Genomic DNA, 22,361 nt, shown 5'->3' with positions numbered 1-22,361 from the left:
CGGGAAGGAGAAGCGCCCTTGACCTGACACGGCTTTTCCCATTCCCACCCCTCCCTGCGGATCGGGACAGCGACTGCGGCATGGCGAGCAGCTCATCCCGATGGAGGAGCGGCAGGAATGGCATCCGAGCGGCCGAAGCCCCACAAGCTGAGGAGGGGGAAAATGTGCTGTGGGTGCCGCTCCCCATCCCGCAGGAACCACCGGTCTCCGGCGCAGGGTCCGGTTTTGGCACGGCTGGAGGAGCGGCGCATCCCTCGACATTCCAACATTCCGGAGCAGCAGCCGCTAGAGGGGGGCTCGGGAGAGGCGCTCGGAAAATCCCTGCAGCCTTTGGGGAGGAGGAGCAGCTGGAAACTCTGCGCGGAGGCTTGGGGAAGGATGGATGCAAGAGATGCGCCAAGGAAACCACACCAAAAAAAAAAAAAAAATGCCTGTACGGCTTCCCAAAGTGCTGGCTCCGAGCAATCCATCCGCTTGTTAAATATTCCTGAAAATCTTTGTGGGAAGCAATGCCCCTCCAACATCAGCGAGGGGCTGCAGGGCTGGAAGGAAGCAGTAACAGGGGAAAAAAACCTCCAAAATATTTCCCATCAGAGAAACACAGCTACAATTTGCTAGTTTAAAAGAAAAGCTGCCATAAATATCCGTGACTTCACCCCTGTAGCTAAAGGTTTTTCCTTTCTATGGGAAAACAAGCCTTGGGAATGAAGAGTTGCCAGGTGAGCCACATGTTTAGGATGCTAAAGCTGCACAGATGTTGGATGGACATATCCAACACCTCGGTCACTCCTGAGGTCTCTCTGCCCCTGGAGGGTTTTTGGGGAGCCAGGCAAGGTCCTCCCATGTCCAGCTCCCACCCTGTCCCTGCCTGACCTTTCCCATCACTTCCCATGGCTCATAAGGAAAATGGGGCAAACTTTTTATTAGGGTTTGTTGCTACAGAACAAAGGGTGATGGTTTGAAAGTAAAAACAGGTGATTTAGACCAGATAAAAGGAAGATTTTTTTTTTATTATTATTATGAGGGTGGTGAGGCACTGGTAGAGGTTTCCCAGAGAGGCAGTAGATCCCCATCCCCATAAACATTTCAAGGCCAGGTTGAATGGGACTTTCAGCAACTTGATCTACTTGAAGATGTCCCTGCCCACTGCAGGGGACTGGACTAGATGAGCTTTAAAGGCTCCTTCCAGCCTAAACCATTCCACAGCTCTGTGATCACACACCTGGGGGCCAGGGCTGCACCTACAAATATCCCATTTTGCTCCTGCTGATGGAAATCCATCCTAAATGCCTCCCTGTGAGCCAAAGCAGAGGTTCTTCCTGGAAAGGCCAGCTCCATCCATCTCCCAGCTGTTTGTTCCTGCAAAGCTGAGGTTGCTGTTGTCTGGGAGGGGAAGGGTGGGGTTTTCCCAGGTGGAATCATTGCTGCAGGACAAAATGGTACCCACGCCACGGTGTCCTGGTGCTGCTGGTTGCTGCATGGATGGATGGAGGCTGCTTAGCAACTCCTCAGCACTGGAGAGGGAGCACAGGAGCAGGGAGAATAAAAGGGTCACTGCTGCTGATGTCTGTGGGGCCACACATGGAATTCCCTCAGATCCTCTGAGATTTCACTCCTGAAAGGTTCCTGCACTGACAATGGACCCACCGAGTCATCCAGGCTGGAAAAGCCCTTCAAGATCATTGGGTTAAATTATTCCCTCAGCACTGCCCTGTTCAGCACTAAACCACATCCCCAAGTGCCACATCCACATCCTTGGAACACTTCCAGGGATGTTGTTCCCACCACAGCAGTCCAAACCCAAATGATCCCAAGCACACCAGCTCTAGAACCTCTTGTCATGAAGGTGCAGCCAAGGTCAGCCACAACATCAGGTCCTGGGACATGCCAGGGACATGCAGCCCTGCTGGGGAGTCATAGTTGGGAAGGACAAGCTGGCAGCTGCAGTGCAGAGCAGCACCTGGATAAATGAGCTTATTTGGAGAGGGAGTCTTCAAAAATCACTCCCAATCTGTACAGCTTCGCTAGGCTAGACTACAGTTTTGCCAACAGAAATCTGAATTTCCTAAAGTTATCCCTACAGCAGCTCTGCTGCTGTAACCTGCAGGGGACACAGGCAGGGAAAACTTTCCATACAACCTGAACAATTTCAAACAGGAATGTCTCCATGCCCAGGGAAGTGCTCAGCCATGGATGTTGCCTGCTCCTCCAAGGCCTCCCCAGCCGGGTTTCTCCAGTTTTGCTTGAGCACTGAAAATCCTCCTCCTTTTGCCCCCCATGTAGAAGGTGTCTCCCTCTTTCCCAGCCCACTGGAGTCTGTCCATGGGAATCACATTTCCAGGCTGGGAAGCAGCAGATCCATGCTTTGTTCTCTGCTCTTCCCTATCCCCACTCTTGGAGACAGAATTCTGGGCTGGATGGACTCCAGCCTCCTCCAGGATATATTGGGATATAAAGAATCCCTCACTGGATGAGGAGCAACTTCCCTAAGGGTACAAGGGTACTGCCCTTTTAATCTATTTTAACACCATATCTACATTATTCTGAGGCTGCAAAGGCTTTAAACCATGCAGCCCCCTCAGAGTAAACATTTTAATTTTATGTGAATCCCTGGCATTTGTGTTTCTAACCCAGAATTAACATCATAAGCAAATGAATTTATGCCCCTTCAGTCTACAGATTTCTTAAAATATATTTAGCTATGTGCACAAAACCTTTCCTCTTCTGTTTTTTTTCTGTTACAGTTTTTCTCTTGAAGAGCACAGGAATATCCTTCTCTCCATCTCTTCCCTTCCCAGTGTTTTGCAGATTCCCTGACAATCATTTGATACCATGCTCTCCTGACTGCTGTCATCAGACTTTTTCTGTCCCTCACCCTCCTGCCACCGAATTATTTTGGCAATTGGTGGCAACTTATTTCTAAGAGAATCATTTATTTGTATTAAAATACCCATGAAGACACAGTTGTTTGGAGTATAGCTGCAGAAACGGTACAATTTTCAGTAATTCAATATTATGTGATTTAAATATCACACCACCTCTACTGCCTTGTGCCTCTGTTCAGGGATGGGGTTTGGGTGGGAATGATTTTAAACTTCAGGATAATGTCCCTGTGCATTTCAATTGCTCTGTTAAACATTGATTCTTATGGGAAAATTTATTTTCCTTTCTATCCACCACAGGAATACTTTTTTTTTTTTCTTTCGAGAGTGTTTAGTGGAGCTCCTCTCTACTAAAGTTTTCTGTCCTAAATTTGTATTTGAGGCATTTTTTATTGTCAAAGTTTTGTCTTTCCTTTGCTATTTCTATAATTCCATGTAGGGCTGCTCTTCACTTGTATTTTTGTACTTTCCATCTCTCTGAATTCCTACTTCCTGAACATCATCTCAATCAGTGCAATGGACAGATTTTCATCCTTTGAACAGAAACACCATTTCCTGAGACGATTTCCAGTTTACCTTTTTGAGTTTATCTTTACATCAAGTGCAAAACCACCAACACTGGGAAGGATTTCTCCCCCATGTAGGCTGAAACCTTTCCCTGTTTAATGGGATGTTTTTCTTGGCCAGGCTCCCACTGCAGTTTCAAGTAAAAGTTAATATATAAGACATATAGAAAATGTAATACATATAATACATAAGAATTAAATTTCTATTCTTGGGCTGATTATATTCTGTATTCTCCAAATTCTCACTTCTGGTTTTAAGGGATCTCCTACCAGCCTTTAGTTGAGGTTTTCAGCTCCAAGTCCTGCTACAGCCTCAGATTCCTTTAACCCTCCAAACCTGAACATTACTTTCCCAGCCTCTAATTTCTTTTTAGGAACCAAATTTCTGACACAGAGCCAGCACGGTGGTAATGCCATTAATTCCTTCTCTCAGGAAGAATTTCTTGTCAGGAAAAATTTATTTGCAGAAACAATTTTTCCATGGAAAGGGTGGTCAGGCATTGGAACTGCCCAGGGAGGTTTGGAGTCCAAGGAAGGACTGGATGTGCCACTCAGAGCTCTGGGCTGGTGGCGAGGTGGGGATCAGTCACAACTTGATGGACTTGAAGGTCTTTTCCAACCTAAAGGACTCTGGAATTCCGTAAAGAAGAGCAGAGATGGTGCTAAAACCACAAGTCAAAAGAACCTCCTTGCTTTCAAACTCCTCAGAAAGAGCAGTCAAACCTTTTATTGGAGAAAAGTAACAAGAAACCCATCCCAGGGGGATGAACTGGGGGGGTTCTCAGAGCTCAAATGAACTCAGGGGGTTCCCTGGATCCAAATGATGGTTATGGGCTGGAGGAGGATCTGTGACTAAAGACATGCCTGGAAGCTTCTGTGCTGAGAAAAGATTTGAAGGGGGTTTGGGCAGGGATGAAAAAGCCTCCCCAGTGCTTTTATTCAGCTGCTCATCCAGAGAGGAGTTCCCAACAAAAGCCCAGAGCTTGTTTAATGGTTTAACATTCCCTGTGAATCCTTGGGAAGCATCTGACACACTGCTTCTGTACAAATAACCACAGCAGCACTCTACAGATGACTTATTTGGTTTCCCAGTGGGTGTGTAAGTAAATTAGCAAAAAATAAATGTCACGCTGCAATGACTTACTCTGTTTCTAAAGGCTCTGTTTTACCTCTGTATTTTTGTTGGTTTAACAAGTCCTTAATTAAATTCTGTTTTCTGGCATTGGAGCTGATGTGATGACACAAGATAAAGTTGTTTAGAATTCAAATCTTCCTCGATTTCTCATTGTGGCAAAGGAAGAGATAAGAGCAATCAGGCCCTGCCTTCCCCCGGTTGTGTGTGGCTGTAACTCCAGCCAAGCAGGAGCTCTCAGCGTTCCAAAATCCCTCCTGCTCTCATGGGTTTGTCACTGCTTTGAGAGGATCACACACAAAAAAAAAAATAATGTGTGGGCTCCCCCTTCTGCCTGAGAATATCAGTGCCTGGAAAAGAATGGGGATGATGGAAAGGTTTGGGTGGGAAGGGATGCTAAATCTCATCTCAGACACCTTCCACCACCCCAGGATGATCCAAGCCTTGTCCAGCCCAGCCTTGGACACTTCCAGGGATCCAGGGGCAGCCACAGCTTCTCCGGGCAACCTTCTCTGGCAGTGGGAAACCATCAAGGAGGACCAGGATGAGTTCCTGAAGCATCAGGTTCCTGTAAAACACACCAGGCAGGGCACTGAGCATCTCTGAGCAGCTGGAACAACCTGTTCCCAGAGCCACCCACCGGCCTGGGGCTGGCAGGGCAGGACAAAAGCAGCTCCACTGATTCCTGGGATCAGCTCCACTGATTTCCTGATTCCAGACACAAAGATCATTGTAGATCTGCAACCTAAAACATGGAAAAGGTTGTTTGGAGTGGGAGTCATTTCCCTTTACCAAACTATAAATTAGGCCCTCTAAGCCTCCCTGTTGCCCAGAGAGAGAACAGCACTAGCAAAAATATTATTTATCCCATGTATCTTTGATACTTATTCTAGAAAAGCAAAATTGTCTTCTAGATTCTTTTTTTCCTTCTCTTTCCCACTGCAAAGACAGGGGAGGTGGCTGATCTCATAGAACCATAGAATCTTTAAGGCTGAAAAATATAATCAATGAGGCCCAGCACCATGGGCACCCCTAAACCACATTCCAAGTGCCACATCCACACGTTTTTGGAACACTCCCAGGGAAGGTGACTCCACCACTGCCCTGGGCAGCCTTTTCCAGTGCTTTGCAACCCTTTCTGTGATTGGATCCTGTATTTTTAGGAGCTGAAGCAGGACAGAAAGGTACCTTCCTGCTCCTATCTAAGCCTTCAGCAAGTTTCAGAGCATCTCTGTAGAAAATACAGAGTGGGAAGCAAACAATCTCATCTACCTAAAGTACAGTTTAGAACATGAAAGCAGAATGATCTGAAGGCTGGGATTAAAACCAAAACTGACTCAAAGTGGAGATAAAGCACTGGCAGCTCTGGTTATGGAAAGAATTGAAGATTTAGGGAAAGAATCAGTGTGTAAATTCATCATTTCTATAAGCAGAGGGCTCAGAGACTTCAGTGGTCCCTCCTTTATCTGGGATATATCATTAAATATAAATTCTGATTTGGGATAAATCTGGGCATGCCCTGGCCAGTCTCAAATCCACCACTCCAGTATTTCTGGTTCTGCTGTGAATCAGCGCTCTCCTTCTGCAGGGGGATTTGTTTAGCTAATTCCTGTGAATATTCCACTTGTAGGTGCCTATTTTAACCCAGGCACTGCCCTAAGGGATGTGCACAGTATCACCCATGAACTCAGATGAGTTTTGGGCTAGAAGAGTAAGGGATGGCTCCTTAATACAGCAGAGATGTCAAACAGTGGCCAAGAAAGGAATGTGCAAAACTGGAAATAAAAGATCTCCTGTGGAAGGGGAAATAGTTCCCACTAACACTTGGTGAGCAACACAGCTTTCTCTCTTTTTTTTTTTTTTTTTTCTTTTCATGCTGGTAATTCATGATTTGATCACAGATTAGCAGTGATTTAGCACAGAGCACATTCAGTGAAATCTTTAATGCCACACAAGATCCCTGGGATAATTGGAGGCTGTGAAGGTTTGGCTGCATCTGGCAAAGCCCTGAGCTCCTCATTTCCACAGGAGTCCCCAAACACAACATCTGCATCAGCCCTTGGACTTGTTAACTCGGCTGGGTCTTCCTGGTGCTTCGCATTTGGGTGCTTTTATTTGGCTTTTTGTTCTTTTCACCTCACAAGGGAGAGGAAGAAACAGAGGAGCTCGGAATGCTGAGGCTCTGTGTTGAGGCTGAGCAAGGATTTCTGCGTGGACTCAGGGCTGTGGATTTCTGAGCTAAAGATTCTGAAAACTCCCATTTTGCTACATCTTCACCAGTGCCAGTGCTTCGTGAAGGGAAAAGGGAGATGGAAGTGGAGAAGAGAATGGAAAAGAAGGAAAAGGGAAAGGGCAGCTTGGCACAGAAGGACCTGGAGGACATTTTCTTTCTGGAGCCACTTTCTCCAGATGCAGTTTGTTGACCCAATTATTTGCTGAATGTCGAGAGCTATGTTGAAACTGTGAAGCGGTTTGACAATGGAAGAAGGAGGTTTGGATGTTTGATGTTTCCCAAAGCTTTTGGATGGTTCCCAAAGAAGGGAATGGAGCTGGGAAGGGGCTGGAGCACCAGGAGGGGCTGAGGGAGTTGGAAAGGGGCTCAGCCTGGAGAAAAGGAGGCTCAGGGGGGACCTTGTGGCTCTGCACAACTCCCTGACAGGAGAGGACAGCCAGGAGAGGAGATCAGGCTCTGCTCCCTGGGAAAAGTGACAGGATGAGAGGAAATGGCCTCAGGCTGTGCCAGGGGAGGTTTAGGTTGGATATTGGGAACAATTTCTTCCCGGCACAACTTCCCAGGGCAGTGGTGGAGTCCCCATCCCCGGTGGGGTTTAAAGCCATGTGGATGTGGCACTTGGGGACATGTGGTGCTCATAATCATGTGGTTCTTTGCTATTTTGAAAGCACAAGAAAACTCAGAGGCAACAAAAATGACGCTCCTTCCTACCGCATTCCAGAGAGAATTCCATTATTTTCACTCAGATGTTCCCACATTTTGAGAGATTTCTGCATTTTCTTAATTTTGCAGCCAGCCATGAGTGAGAGATCAGAGCACCAAGACCTCTCTCTCCAACAGCCCTCCCCTGCTCCGTGATTTCAGAGAGAAACAGCATCACCCAGCTCCGAAATCCAGCAGCACCAGGGAAGCAGAGAACTGGAAGCACCAAGATCCAAATATCAGAGCTAGGTTTTACCTTCTCAGTAAGCCAAACTGGAATGCTCAGACCTCAACCTGAGCTGCTTCTCCTTGCACGTTGAGACAGGGATGGGTGCCTTAGGGAACATGGAATATGGAATATCACGGCTCTCACACACAGAAGCATCACAAGAACTCAGATTCAGGAGCCAAACCATTGGTTTGTTCCATGGGCACATTTCCAGGGGAGCCTGTGACACCAACTCTGAGCAGGGCTCTGCTAATTCTTGACATTTATTAAAGCCACAGCTCAGTGAGTGATGTAATTACCTGGACATTTCCATTTTCATGTTTAGTAATTCCAAATGAAAGTCCAAATAAAGCCCATTTATTATTAGATTACTAATTTATCTCTTTTTTTAGCACTCTCCTTGTGGTATTTAGATTACTAATTTATCTCTTTTTTTAGCACTCTCCTTGTGGTATTTAACCATTCACAGTGCAATTCAATAACCACTTAGTGAAGGTATTCAGATTACATCCACAGTAGTAGTAGAAAAATGCTGTTTCATTCCTTTTGTCCCACGATTTTTAGCATGTAATAAACAACAAGTAGCAAGCATAAAGCAAAAATAAAACGACTCCTAGGTATCCACCTCTCTCTGATAACCGAGCTAATATTGTTATTTTAGATGAAGCATGGTTAAAATAAATCCCACCTCATGTCCTAATGACCACAAGCATGGACAAAACTTGGGAAGGGCTGTGGCAGGGTCGGTGGAAATCCTCTGCCCAAAGTCACGATGCCAGGGCCCCATCTGTGCCTCCCTGCTTGGCTGCAGAGTTTTGGGAGCCACGGGAGGAATGCCAGCATCCCTTTGCTCTCCTGGTTTCCTCACAAAGGAGCTGGTCCCAGGGAATGCAGATCCCAGGGAATGCAGATCCCAGGGGATGCAGATCCCAGGGAATGCAGATCCCAGGGGATGCAGATCCCAGGGAATGCAGATCCCAGAGAATCCAGATCCCAGAGAATCCAGATCCCAGGGAATCCAGATCCCAGGGGATGCAGATCCCAGGGGATGCAGATCCTAGGGAATGCAGATCCCAGGGGATGCAGATCCCAGGGAATGCAGATCCCAGAGAATCCAGATCCCAGAGAATCCAGATCCCAGAGAATCCAGATCCCAGGGGATGCAGATCCCAGGGGATGCAGATCCCAGGGGATTCAGATCCTAGGGAATGCAGATCCCAGGGGATGCAGATCCCAGGGAATGCAGATCCCAGGGGATGCAGATCCCAGGGGATGCAGATCCTAGGGAATGCAGATCCCAGGGGATGCAGATCCCAGGGAATGCAGATCCCAGGTGATGCAGATCCCAGGGAATGCAGATCTCAGGGGATGCAGATCCCAGGGGATGCAGATCCCAGGGGATGCAGATCTCAGGGGATGCAGATCCCAGGGGATGCAGATCTCAGGGAATGCAGATCTCAGGGGATGCAGATCTCAGGGGATGCAGATCCCAGGGGATGCAGATCTCAGGGGATGCAGATCCCCGGGGATGCAGATCCCAGGGAATCCAGATCCCAGGGGATGCAGATCCCAGGGAATCCAGATCCCAGGGAATGCAGATCCCAGGGAATGCAGATCCCAGGGGATCCAGATCCCAGGGGATGCAGATCCTAGGGAATCCAGATCCCAGGGAATCCAGATCCCAGGGAATCTGTGCCCACAGGTGATGGATGCCCATTCTACAAGAGCAGGAGTACATCCCTGTGCCAGCTCTATCTTTAAAATCAGCAGGAAAAAAACCAAAACAAACAAACAAACAAAAAAACAACAAAAACAACCAAAAAAACCCACACACACGCCAAAAAAAAAAAAAAAAAAAAAAAACACCAAAAAAAAAACCACTAAACGAAGAGAGGAAAAGGGAACATTGCAATCAGAGCTGATTTTATTTTACTCCACCGCCACCGGGTGTCACTCTTGCCTGGGAGTCAGAAAGGATTTTTTTTGGTGGCTGATAATATCCTTTTTCATCAATAAAATCCTGCGGCTCCCACTGGTGACAGCATCACCCTCACTTATCACAAACTCACGGTTCCAAAATCGAATTACCGACTCATTAGATCTGGGGAGATCTGGAGCTGGCACTTTGGCCTGCGATGCTATTTGCAAAACGCATTAAATCATTTTCATCATTATTTGTGTAAATGCAGCTGGAAAATTTAGATCTGGGTTTAGATCAGGTGTCCGAGGGAAAGAGATGAGGAGAGAAAGTAGGGATGGGTGAAAAAGCCCAAAAATGAGGTTTCTGCAGGTGTCTCCTCAGCAGCAAGAATGTGATAGAGCAGATGAAGCTGTAACACCTTCCAGCCTTTGAAGTCAAGGCAGTTCAGGTCTCACGGATCCTGTGACTCAGAATTTGGAGGAGATAAAGGCTACAAACATTACACAACCCCCTAAATATGCATTCTTCAGAGTATTGGTGACTGCCTAGTGTTGAGGGGAGTTTGCTTTTCTCTGATAACAAACCTGTCTTGCAACAGCTAAACCTGCTCTCCTGCTAAACTTGGTATTTTTCGAGCTCTCTCGAGACTCTCTGTTTCCTCCTAGGACAGAAAATCTATTCTCTTCTCACACAGATGAAATCCAATGTGGGATCTTTGTCTGAGGAAGGAACCACTCCAATAAAATGCAACGTGACAGGTAAAACCAGTTGCTTTGGCACAGGCTGGATCAACAAACTGAGCAGCTGATAGGGAAAATAAAAATTTTTAGTCAACAAGAGGAGAAAATTCTCATTAGGGGCCTCATTCTAGCACATAAATTGCTGATAATACCTCACCAGAGGTAAAAATTGTGTTGAAATTCCACAATTAAAGCACAGCTATAAGGAATTTCCCTTCCATAAACAGGCCATGGATGGGATTTATGGGGATATCAGAGCCTGGGATTCCCTCTGGGTAACAAGAATAAGCATCACATCCTATAATGCCATAAAATTTATGGCCAAGACTTTGAACATTGGAATGACTTTTAAAAAGAGGGAGATGTCTATAAAAAGTTTGTTTGGTGGGGCTTCACTCATATTTTGCTGCAAGAAGACGTCAAAGATTCGTTTATTTATCTGGGGATTCTTTTCACAGTGAGGGCAGAAGGTCACACACAAATACCTTTAAAAATCCATCTCAGGATCAGTGTAATTCAGAGTTATGAATGGCCTTGGAAACGATCAATCCTTCAAATTTACCAAGTTCCAATGAAAATAATAAAGCACAGAAACTGCTTTGCAAAAATTGGGGTGAATCTCCTGAACCTGCACATTTGCACAACGTCTTGCATCAGAAACTTCAGCAATTCCTCTGGAAACAAATAAATAAATTTTTATAACAAGCAGAATTTTGACACAAATTATTTGGAAAAATCAATTTGCTGTTTTATCCAGATTTTTTTTTCACCTGTTCTTAATATTTGTTTTCCTTGACACTTTCTTTCTCTATTAAAGTAGAAATAAATTCATAACATGTCTTCTGCTTTCGCTTGTGCCTCCAAATTTCTAATTCCTTTATGATTTCTGGGCACAAAGAAGGTCTACAGCAAATCCATAATCGATGCTTCTCTTTCGTTGCGCAGCCGAACAAATGGAAAAGCGGATTTAAAACGCACTCGATTTAGTTGCTTGCTGTGGTTTGGATGAACGGACATCCAAAGGACTGTCACGCTTTCTGGCTTGCTCGGAGATAAAATTCTTTCTAGATGATCTGAGAGCTGAAACATTCCTACCTTCATCAAGATAAAAGCAAAAATTTCTTCTTCCCTGGCGGGCTGGTGATAACGCACGCCCCGGGCAGGACACGCGTAACCGTGTATTACTAAGTAAAAGTAATCAAATTTAATTGTCCAAAAAAAAAAAAAATATATATATATATTAAGATCTTGTTTTTTCTCGTCCACATCCCTGTTCAAGCCCTGCCTCAACCAGGTGGGCACAGCCATCACTGTGGCTCCTCAACCTGATGACAACAGCGTCGCATTCAGAAACTCGATAAATGAATGGGAGGGACAAGCAGTGCCTCCCCCCCCCAAGGATGTTTTGTTAATTAAATTAGCATTTAAATAGGCAGAGCTAATCTGGGAAGTCAGCCCCTCATTACAGTAACTAGGAAGGGGGAAAAGAGCTGCAGACAATTCCCTACAAGATGGGGTTAAGTTGGCGTTTCACAAACTATTTGCCCGGCCTGTCCCTCCCAAGTGAAAGCTGCCACCCCCCCCTCTTTCCTCCCAGCATAATTAGCATCTTCCAGAGCTGTGAATGGAAACAATATCCTCCCTCCGAGCTGTGCCCCTCCAGGGAGATGCTTCCCACAGATTGTGGGACCCCGAGCCAGGGAAAGGGCTTGTGGAGGAATTCACAGTGGGGGAATGACACTGAGGCAGAGCTCGCTGCCAGTGCGAGAGGAGCTGCACCGCTGGAATTCAGCGCAGGAAGCAGGCTGGAGCATAAAGGGAAAGTCCAGAGGCAGGACTTGCAGAGAGCCATGAGAATTTATTGCTCCCGAGCAATAAATAATAATAAATAATAAATAATCCTCCCAAAGCGCCCATCCACAGCACCAAAATTGAGAAGGGTCTCTGCGCTCTAAGGGTGTCTCTGCCTTTGAAGAACTTGGCAGGAGTAGCAATGGTTATGTGTAAATATCGTTTCTCCTTGGCTATTAGAAGTGAAGGAAGGCTAAAAAAGTGATTTTTCAATTTTTAAAACGGATTTTTCATTCCGAGTAGAAAACTGGAGTAAAGCGTGCAAGACTTAAAACCCACCAGGGACCTCTTTGTATTGTAAATGCAGGCGAACCCAATGGGAAGAAATGAGGATGTCTGACTCAATTCAGAAGGCTGAATGATTTCTTTATTATAACTATGCTAAAATACATTAATATACTATATAAAAGGAGGATACTAAAACTATATATTACTTTCTCTGACTTTATTTCTAACTTTCCTACAACTTGTGACCCTCTCTCTCGAGTCCAGCCACAGGTGGATTGGATTGGCCATCAGGTTCAAACAATTCTCCAAATACATTCCACATAGGGAAAAACAAGGAGCAGAAATAGGATTATTTTCCTTTCATTTCTCTCTGTACACCTCTATAAAAAATCCTGAGAGGGAGAGAAATGTGCTTACCACATCTTAGGATCAAATTAAAAAGTGGTGTGTGATCCTTCCCCTGTAAGATTCGCTGTTTAATTTTACCAAAGCCAGTGGTGACTGATACAGGAGAGGAGGTGCAGGAGGAAGGGCTGGCTTTGGGTGGCACCTGCCATCCCCAGCTGTGCTCACGCCTGGCCACGGGCTTCACCCCATTCCTCTAAATCAAATTCCAGGTGACTCAGCCAGAGGTAAAAACCACTCACCCTCCACTCAGATGAAAAGTGAGCATGACATTTATCTCCACGGCCAAAGCGCTCGCTTTCAGAAAACCTTGGTGCGGTTTTGTCGAGGCCCCAGCTGGAAAATACCACAAGAAGTTCAAAGCTGGGTTTCATCCTGTAATCGGATCCTCAAGTTCACAAGTGCAGGGACCAACTGTGCAGGCTCAGAGCAGGATGTCCCCTCTCACAGGGAACTGAGGGGCTGCAGGTTCTGCTGTTTTCCCCTGCTGCAGATAAAAACTCACTTTTTGCTTCAAGCTTTCACAATTCTGCTTGCTCTGACCTGTTATTTAATATTTTTTTTGTAGCTTCAAGACATCTGCCCAGCCCTCATGCTTGCTTGGATGCTCTTAGGAACATGGACATTAATCCCAGTGTGACTTCAATGCCAACTTAATATTCGGTTTCTCTCTGCTTTGACAAGATATTCTTCAGGTCAGACATGAAATGATAAATGTTGAGTGCAGTTCTTCTGGGCAAAAAGTGCCACCTGCCAAAATTTTATCTCAAACCCACTTGGACATGTGTTATTTATTTCTTTCTGTCACAAAGCCTCATTCAATGTTGGAAAGCCAAAGAATTACAACTGAATTTTAGGGGGGAGGGGGTTTCTGTCCTTGCTGAAATCTGCCCTTTCAAAGCAACATTGAGAGAATCCTTGTTTTGAACTAAAATAGCAGCTGCAAAGGTTTTCAACAATGACCATTTAAATGAGGTTTGGGGGTGGTTTTTTTGCATCTTTGCATTTTAGTTTCGTTCTTGGTCTTTGCAATGTGATTGAGCAGTTGAGGGGAATATTGAGGATAAATTGTGATATTGTTCAGGCAGTGTCTGATTATTCCTGCTGAGGTTTTTACTAAGCTGCCTTCTGTGATACTGGACCCACCAGGGGTTGCTTTGTGAAACCAGATCCAGACAGGACCTGACCCATGGTCCTTACCTTGAGTTGTAGCTCATTATGGTTCTCTGGGGTCCTTGGCACAGGAAAAACGTGGAGCTGATGGAGTAAAAACAGAGGAGGCCACAGAAATGCTCCAAAGACTGGAGTTCCTCTGCTCTGGAGCCAGGCTGGGGGTGTTCACCTGGAGAAGAGAAGGATCCAGGGAGAGCTCAGAGCTCCTTCCATGTCCTAAAGGGGCTCCAGGAGAGCTGGAGAGGGACTTGGGACAAGGGATGGAGGGACAGGACACAGGGAATGGCTGCACACTGCCAGAGGGCAGGGATAGATGGGATATTGGGAAGGAATTCCTGGCTGTGAGGGTGGTGAGGCCCTGGCAGAGGTTGCCCAGAGAAGCTGTGGCTGCCCCTGGATCCCTGGAAGTGTCCAAGGCCAGGATGGGTCTTGGGGCGACCTGCAATAGTGGAAGGGGTTGCTTTGGACCGACATGAGCTTTTAATGTCCCCTCCAACACAAACCATTCTGTGATTTTGTGATCTTAAACCGATGTGACTTATAAAGTGATTTCTGATGGACAGAAACCCTGTGGAACACAGAGGAAATTCCAAGGTGAGGTGTGCAAGTTCCAGAGGCAATGCCGTTGTCTGCTCAACATGAAATACCTCAGTATTTCCCCAAAAGGAGGGAACTGAGATGTGATGGGCTTCCCTTCAGCCACCCAGGGTAGAGTGGCAGGGCCTGGGGTGACCCTGAGCTCCCTGCAGTCTATAAATCCATTTTGGCTGCTCCCCTTGACGAATCCCTCTATTCTGAAGGACTCCACATACAAGCATTCAGTGCCTGGCTCTCTCACTTCAGTATGGATATTGAGGGCCTGGAGCGTGTCCAGGGATGGGAACGGAGCTGGGGAAGGGGCTGGAGCACCAGGAGGGGCTGAGGGAGCTGGGAAGGGGCTCAGCCTGGAGAAAAGGAGGCTCAGGGGGGACCTTGTGGCTCTGCACAACTCCTGACAGGAGGGGACAGGCGGAGGTCAGGCTCTGCTCCCAGGGAACAGGGACAGGATGAGAGGGAATGGCCTCAAACTGTGCCAGGTTGGTCATTGGGAAGAATTTCTTAGCAGAAAATCTGGTGCCCAGGAAGTTCCACCTGAACATGAGGAAGAGCTTCTTTCCTGTGCAGTGACCGAACACTGGAACAGGTTGACCAGAAAGGGTGTGGAGTTTCCCTCACTGGAGGTGTTCCAGGACTGTCTGGATGCAATCCTGTGCTCTGTGCTCTGGGTTGACCCTGCCTGAGCAGAGGGGTTGGACCAGATGACCCGCTATGGTCACTTTTAGATTGACCAGTTCTGTGATTCTGTGCTTAGACATCGGAAGGGGCTTTTTTTGGAGTCCCAATTCTTGCAGGTGTCCAAGGAGCACCTGGACATAGCACTCAGTGCTCTGGTCTGGTGACAAGGCAGTGATGGATCACAGGTTGAACTGGATGATCGCAGAGGCCTTTCCCACATTAATTAATTCCATGATTCAGCCAGCCTGCTCCATTACCAAGCTGGAGGCGGGAGAAAAAACTACACCTCCCAGCGCGCATCGCGGCAGCCCGCCGGGAGCTGAGGAGGCGTGGCGCTGCGCGATGCTCGCTGGGAGTTGTAGTCCGGCTGGCATTGGCCCGGCACGGCACCTCCCTCCCGGGCGCTCCTCCCCGCTCCGGCTCTCCCTCGGCAGACGGAAGCCGGGCAGGGACGGGGGAGCCGCAGGATGGGGGACTCCAAAGTGAAGGTGGCGGTGCGTGTCCGCCCCATGAACCGGCGAGGTGAGACTCCGTGTTCTTGCTCAGCATCCCTCTCCCCTGTCCTTCCCGGGAGCGGCGCGGGGGTGCCGGTCCTTGGGGACAGGTGTCGGTCGGGACAGGTGTGTCCCGGTGCGGGTGAATGGGTGCGTGTCCGTGTGTGCTTCAGTGTTTACCGGGAATAAACACGGCCCGGGTGGGCACAGGCGGGCGGGCGGCCGCAGCCGCGCCGTGCTCGCCCCCCTCTCCCGAGATCCCTTTTCCCAAACCTGCCTGGGTTGATGGATTTATTTTGCCTCGTCCGCTCTCCCGGGCGAAAAAAAGCTCTCTCCGCACCTCCTGCACCTGCTCTACAGCCGGTTCCTGCTGGGACAGCGCTTCCTTCTTCCCGCTTTGCGGATCTGGGGGAAAATGCCTCTTTTTTCTGCATTTTGTCCCGTGCTAATTCACCCCGCTGCTCTCCAGCCCTCCGGGCTTGAGTGGGACGCTGTTAACCAGATGACAGCGACACAAGGACAAAAAACAAGCAAGAAAAGACAGAAGAGGAAGCGAGAATTGACAAGAGAATTTTTGTTGTTGTGGTTTTTTGGGTTGTTGTTGGCTTTTTTTTTTTTCTTTCCCCTCGACGAAACTTGCCTAAGGGTTATGGTAATCAGACCGTGGTCTGGGCAGCTGTTTAAATGTTTATTACTTGTCTTAATTAGAAAAACTTGCTCTGGATGATGAGGAAGCAAGTATGAAAAGGCAGCTTCAGCCAAGGAATGGGAAGGTGAAGAAGGCAGAAATCCAAGAAAGTGTAGGATGGCGCTTTTTTTATCCCACATTCTCACAGGAGTATGCCAATAATTCCTTTTGGGGAATCCAGTGAAGTCAGTTTAGTAGCTGAAGCAAAAAAAAAAGAGGGAGAGGGAAAGTCCTTTATTGCCTACACCATCTGACATATAATACCTTTTTAATTCCTTTCAGTGAAAAGGGGTTAAAACATTAAATGCAGTGATTCTATGCCTGTAAAACGGCAGCAGGGGAATGTTCACTGAGTTCACAGGAGCTCCTGGATCCCACTTCCAGCACAAGAGATGGAATTGATGCCTTTACAGTCTGGTGGCTTAGAGAAACTGAGGATATTTTGACCAAAAGCTTCATTTTGTTATACTTCAGGAGCCAGCTCTCAAAACAGAGCAGAATCCATCCTTAGAGAGAATTGGTTGGAGGAGATGGAGTGGCCGTGGAGGAGTTGCTGGGAGCTGGGAGAGGAGCTGGAAGGTGGTGCCGGGTGTCGGTGACAGATCTGGGCTCTTGCTCATGTCCCTTTCCTGACATAGGTCATTTCCTTGGCTGTGCCCCAGACGTCTCCTGGCTGCTTGATGTTCCTCACCCCCGGGATTAGACAATAATTCAGGCTGGAAGGGACCTCTGGAGCACGTCAGATGAGATGAGCTCGCACAGGGCCTCCATCAGTGAAGTTTGGATCTCCAGGGGTGACTAATGCACCTCTTCCTCCCACATGCATCCTCGGTCTGTTCAGCCCCGAGTTTGTCCACATGTCCCTTTCCAGCCAGGAACTGCTGGGAATCTAGAGGAAATCTAGATTGTATCTTAGTACTTTCTTTCATGGAATATTCTGAGTTGGAAGGGACCCACAAGTCCAAATTCTCTTTGTCTTTTATTCTGAATAAACTTGAAAATCTTATGGACAGGATGACACTTGTCAGGAAGCTCATCCAGGAGTGAGGGACATTTGAGTATCAGTCCTTGATGCTCATCAGAGAGAAGGAGGGCCTGAATCCCCCACTCTTGGCAGTTTGCTGCTATTAAATATCCTGTTATTTGTGAGTGATACCTAAATCCATTTAAGTCTATCCTAGAAGATTCATGTAGTTTTCTCCCTCAACCAAAATGTCCTGGAAGTGGTTTTTTTTTTCCCCAGCAGATTATTTGTCACAGTCCAGATGTTTGGCTGGGTCTAAACAACTGATACCTCCCTATGGTATTTCTGATGCACCTTGAATTTGTAGAAACAGACAGTGGTATGAAGGCTACAGTTTTTCTTACCTATTTAAAGTTAAATTTAAGCATTTTTGCAACTGATTTTCTGAAGATTCATCCATTTGTAAGATTTCTGGGGCCTTGCTTTTTCTTAATTAAGTTTTGAGGCAAGAGACAGCTTTCCTGGAAGCTCTTCCATACACATTTTGTTCTGAGCACTATTTGTATGGAGCTCTGGGACTTTGGACGTGAAGCAAGTATTTGTTTTCTTCAGGATCACGAGTAATGTTCTTTCCTTCCCTCTGCACCGAAGGGCTTAACGTTACAAACCTGTCAGATGGCTGAGACTGTGGAAAGTTAAGCTTTGAAATATTCTCGGTGTTTACTTGTGGTGGTGGTGGTTGTCTTCGGTGTTCGAGTTATTAATTTCTTAAGGCAAGGGTTTATTAGGTTAATAAAAGTGGTGTGCTTAACTGTTAGGAGTTTTTACAGCTCATAAAAGTATAATGGATTCCTTGCCAGCATGTGGAAGGGATTTGTGTATCAAATAATTGGTTATTTATAGCACTCACATTTCAGGGTGTTTGGATTGAGGGTCTTGCTTCATTCTCATGCAGAGTGGTAATCCATAAATTCAGTTTATAGCACTAATTTTTAGTGAGAGGAAGTGTTTCTAATTGTACTTGGGTTTGGACTTTTTCTGCATCCAGGCTACTTCATTTTGTATCTTGCTTCAAATGAGACCTCAGTCCTACCAAGCCTGTGCTGAAGCTTTGCTTTTATAAAATTGCTGCTGTGTCCACACGTTCGCAGTGCCACGTCTGAAGCTGGAGGCTCTCCTGGGTGGCAACTGAGGCGTCTTTTTTTACATCCCTTCTACTTTGCAAACTGGGATCTCGATTAACAGGCTTTTATGAATTAAATAATTCAGTACTGCTTTGTTAGATAAGGCTCCTGGTCTTTTATTTTCTTGGCTCTGTAATTCACTAAAGTATTTCCTAGTGCACTGCGTTATTCAGATGAGGGTTTGATAACAATCAGGAAGTTCTTTTGGTGTTTTATTTAAGATTTGCAGTGGATTTCCTTTTGCAAGTGTCATGTTTGACTTCTTTTAGCAGATATTCATCATATTTCAGGTAAATGCAAATCTCAGGCCATACCATGAAGCAAAACAAATGACAGCTGAAGGCTTTTTAATTAAGAATTTTCTGACTGAATGTTTTGTTTTCAGGTGATGTTTGGGTACAGGCTGTACATAAGTATATTAAGTCACTGTGTTTCCTTGTGTTTTTGAATCAGTTCAGTGTCGTGTTAATTAATGCTGACAAAAGTTGTTCTGTTTTAAAAGAACATGACTTGTGCTCAAGGATATTGCTTGACACTTAAGCCAGTCCAGACTGCTACATCTCCCTTGAGTCAATACTTTTTGAACAAGAAAGGCAGGAAAGCAACTGCCTGTATTCTGGCAATGCTGCCATGTTAAACTGTACTAGGATTGTAGTGTAAGACCTGCAGCTCCAGTTTAAATACCTGGATTACCTGTAAATACACATTCAGGTATCTGTTATGTTGATATGTATATTTATCCAGACTGTCAGTGTTGAAACAGGGATCTTCTCATGCTTTTATGCTGAAGATTCTGTTTCCAGTGCATGTGAGGAAGGAATTTGCTTCTGTATCTGTACAAGCTTCTGATCGCTGTGTCAGGTGGTAATTTTATGTCCTTCTATTCTTCTTGTAGGAGGTTTCATTTCCAGCTACTCGAAACGTTTTTGGGGTTTGAGGTGAGGAAGTGGGGGTTGTTCCTGTGCTCTTGTTTGTTTGTTTTGCCATGGAAATTACTACAGAGACAACTTATCTATAAACTGAAGTTTGTGCAAGCAGGTTTATAAGATTAATTACAGTATTAGAGGGCGTGAAGTGGCACCTGTTGTATCGTGATGGCAATGTGCAAACCACAAGGCTTTTCTTCACCATTATCCTTGTAAAGCACGAGTGCCTGGAGTTTGGAATATTTCCTGGTGATGGTTGATAAGCTATAAAACTGTTTGGGCTACAAGCAGGATTAACCTTGAGATAAGGCGGCACATGGGTAAAAGATGCAGAGTTAATGTTTCATCTTGTGAGGCAATTGTATTTTAAGGGCTCCTGCAGCCTTACTCCTCCCCACAGCCAGAGACTCCCAGACATCCAGCGTGGATGCCACAAAGGAATTTTAGTGCTGATTGCACCTTCCAAGGAATTTTAGTGCTAATTGCACCCTCTGAGCTCCAAGTACAAGGGGAGGTTCCCTTGCTGCTCTGGTTTCAGGCTGGCTGCTCCTCCTGAGGATCAGATACACCTGGAATAGCTCTGCCTTGGCTTTAGGGTGCTTGGTGGCTGAGCAAACTCTTGCATTTCATGCCTGTTAATAACTCCGGAGTGTTGAACTTCTCTGGGAGCTCACCAGAGTCCCCACACTGATTTATTTACTCTGTCCAGGGGTGTTTGCAGAGCTGGCTGTGAGCAAGGTCCATGTCCAGATCCATGATGTGCCTTCACTAAAGCTGTTTGAAAAGCTCTTTCCTTGCAGAAAACAAAGCAGCAGAGGATAGAAGACTTTTTTAAGCATTTGTACAACATGGAATTAGGGTGAGAGGGCACCTTGCCTGTTCCATGTGCTCGTGAGTTTGAGTTGATTTCCCCTCATGGACAAGCTTTCATAGCATCATGTGCCTTTCCAGATGCAGTCGTACATATTTAATGACCTTTAATTGCTACAAACTGAAAATTTCATGACTTACGTTTGAGCAGTTCATATAACAACAGAAGCTTGAAAGGTGCCTTCATGATACTTCATAAAGTACAAGTGAAATAACTGCATTTTTGTCAGAATTTATCACTACATCTTGTTTTTATACTCTTTTTTTCCATATAAACCCTCAGCATTATCATGTAGATGGAAGTTATATTCACGTTCACTCATCTCCTCAGTTAGTTTTGCCTTTATTTGTATTGGCTCCTACGTGGCAAAGAGAAAGTCACTCTTGGGAAACAAATATTGGCAGGGAAACTTGAGGACTTGTTGTCTTTGAACTGGCTTTCACATTTTTTTTCCAAACAAAAAAACAACAGAAAACTCCAAACAACAGCCCTTTTTTTATTTTTTATAATTAAAAAAAAAAAATTATTTGTGTGATAAATATTTAAGTTACAGGTTAAACATTTCTCAGTTTTTGCCATTTGCTTTTCCAGACCAAGAAAGGTATGAGAAACCAATTGTGATTTCTTATCCAATGCAACTTGACGGCTCAGGGTACAACATTCCAGGACTAACCTCCAAGGGAATGTTAATCTCCTGAAAATCTACTGGCAATTTAAAATATAAAATTTCTATCGTCTGTCTTCACAGGAGATTATTTGAGCTTTTGTATTTGTGGCCAATTTTGGCTTATGAGCTTAGGAGAGGCACTTTAAAGCTTTCACATTTTATTTGTTATACTTCAGTTGGCTTTTCCAGCTTTTGTGGAGCCCTGCAAGGCCGGTTGTTCTGGTTCCCAGTGACTCTACAGAGCCTGAGGCCCATCTCCAGAGGGTCCTGAGGTGTCACTGAAGGTACAGCTGCCCTAAATCTGCTAGTGGAACCAGGAGGAATCTGAGACAACTTTTATTTGACCTGTGTTACAGCTTCAGGTTCATGGCTCTGTTTCTGTTCAGGATTAAATGGTATTTGAAAGGGCTGGAAAATTGTCAACCTTCCTAAACTAATTTCTTAAGCTGAGATCTAATGGAAAAACTTACATGGAAGTCAAAGCTCTTCATTAACTGGGTAGTGCTTTCCCTTAATTCATAGAATCATGGAATGGTTTGGGCTGCAAGGGACTTTAAACTCATTTTATTCCAGCCTCTGCCATGGGCAGGGACACCTTCCACCATCCCAGGCTGCTCCAAGCTCCATCCAGCCTGGCCTTGGACACTTCCAGGGATCCAGGGGCAGCCACAGCTTCTCTGGGAAACCTGTGCCAGGGCCTCCCCACCCTCACAGGGAACAATTCCTTCCCAAATTCCCATCCATCCCTGCCCTCTGTCCATGGGAAGCCATTCCCTGTGTCCTGTCCCTCCATCCCTTGTCCCAAGTCCCTCTCCAGCTCTCTTGTAGCACTATTAGGCACAGGAAGGTTGCTGCTATCTTATACAATGAAAAAAGTAGGGATTGTAAAGTGGGAAATAAGGAGAAATAATTTATAACAGACCTTTCATTTATCCTGGCTGTGGTACTAAAAGCTCTCATTACACCATGCCACCCCAAGCCACGAGTTTAAAACCTTATTTACTGTATCATTGTTCACCTTAAGATTATTTCAAGCTGCCCTGCAAAAGCCTTGTCTTAGGGTCATTTTGTTTGGGTCTGAAATGCAGTGAGCTGCAGTGGGATGGTTTTTAGGGTGGTGGCTGAGGAAGATGCAGTGTCACCAGGGGGCAGTTCAGGTGTTTCTGTTGTGCCACCTGAGGCAGCCCCTAGAGTTGGGTACAGCATTATCTGACCTCTGTTCTCAGTAGC

General features: G+C 45.9%; 1 protein-coding gene across 3 annotated transcripts in view; it reads left to right on the top strand.

The window, feature by feature from the left end:
- The first annotated feature begins 15,743 nt into the window (after nt 1-15,743).
- The window catches only part of KIF13B (kinesin family member 13B), a 119,920-nt gene continuing 113,302 nt past the window's right edge, over nt 15,744-22,361 (top strand). For all 3 annotated transcript variants that reach the window (XM_085574336.1, XM_085574337.1, XM_085574335.1), the window contains exon 1: nt 15,744-15,859. In XM_085574336.1, the coding sequence (XP_085430462.1) occupies nt 15,805-15,859 (55 nt within the window). In that variant the 5' untranslated portion in view covers nt 15,744-15,804. The remainder of the gene's footprint in view (nt 15,860-22,361) is intronic.

The sequence above is a fragment of the Lonchura striata genome, chromosome 3 (assembly GCF_050655825.1).
Source record: "Lonchura striata isolate lonStrDom1 chromosome 3, ASM5065582v1, whole genome shotgun sequence".
In the NCBI taxonomy this organism is placed as follows: Eukaryota; Metazoa; Chordata; class Aves; order Passeriformes; family Estrildidae; genus Lonchura; species Lonchura striata.
This window is presented reverse-complemented; position numbering and strand designations above follow the sequence as displayed.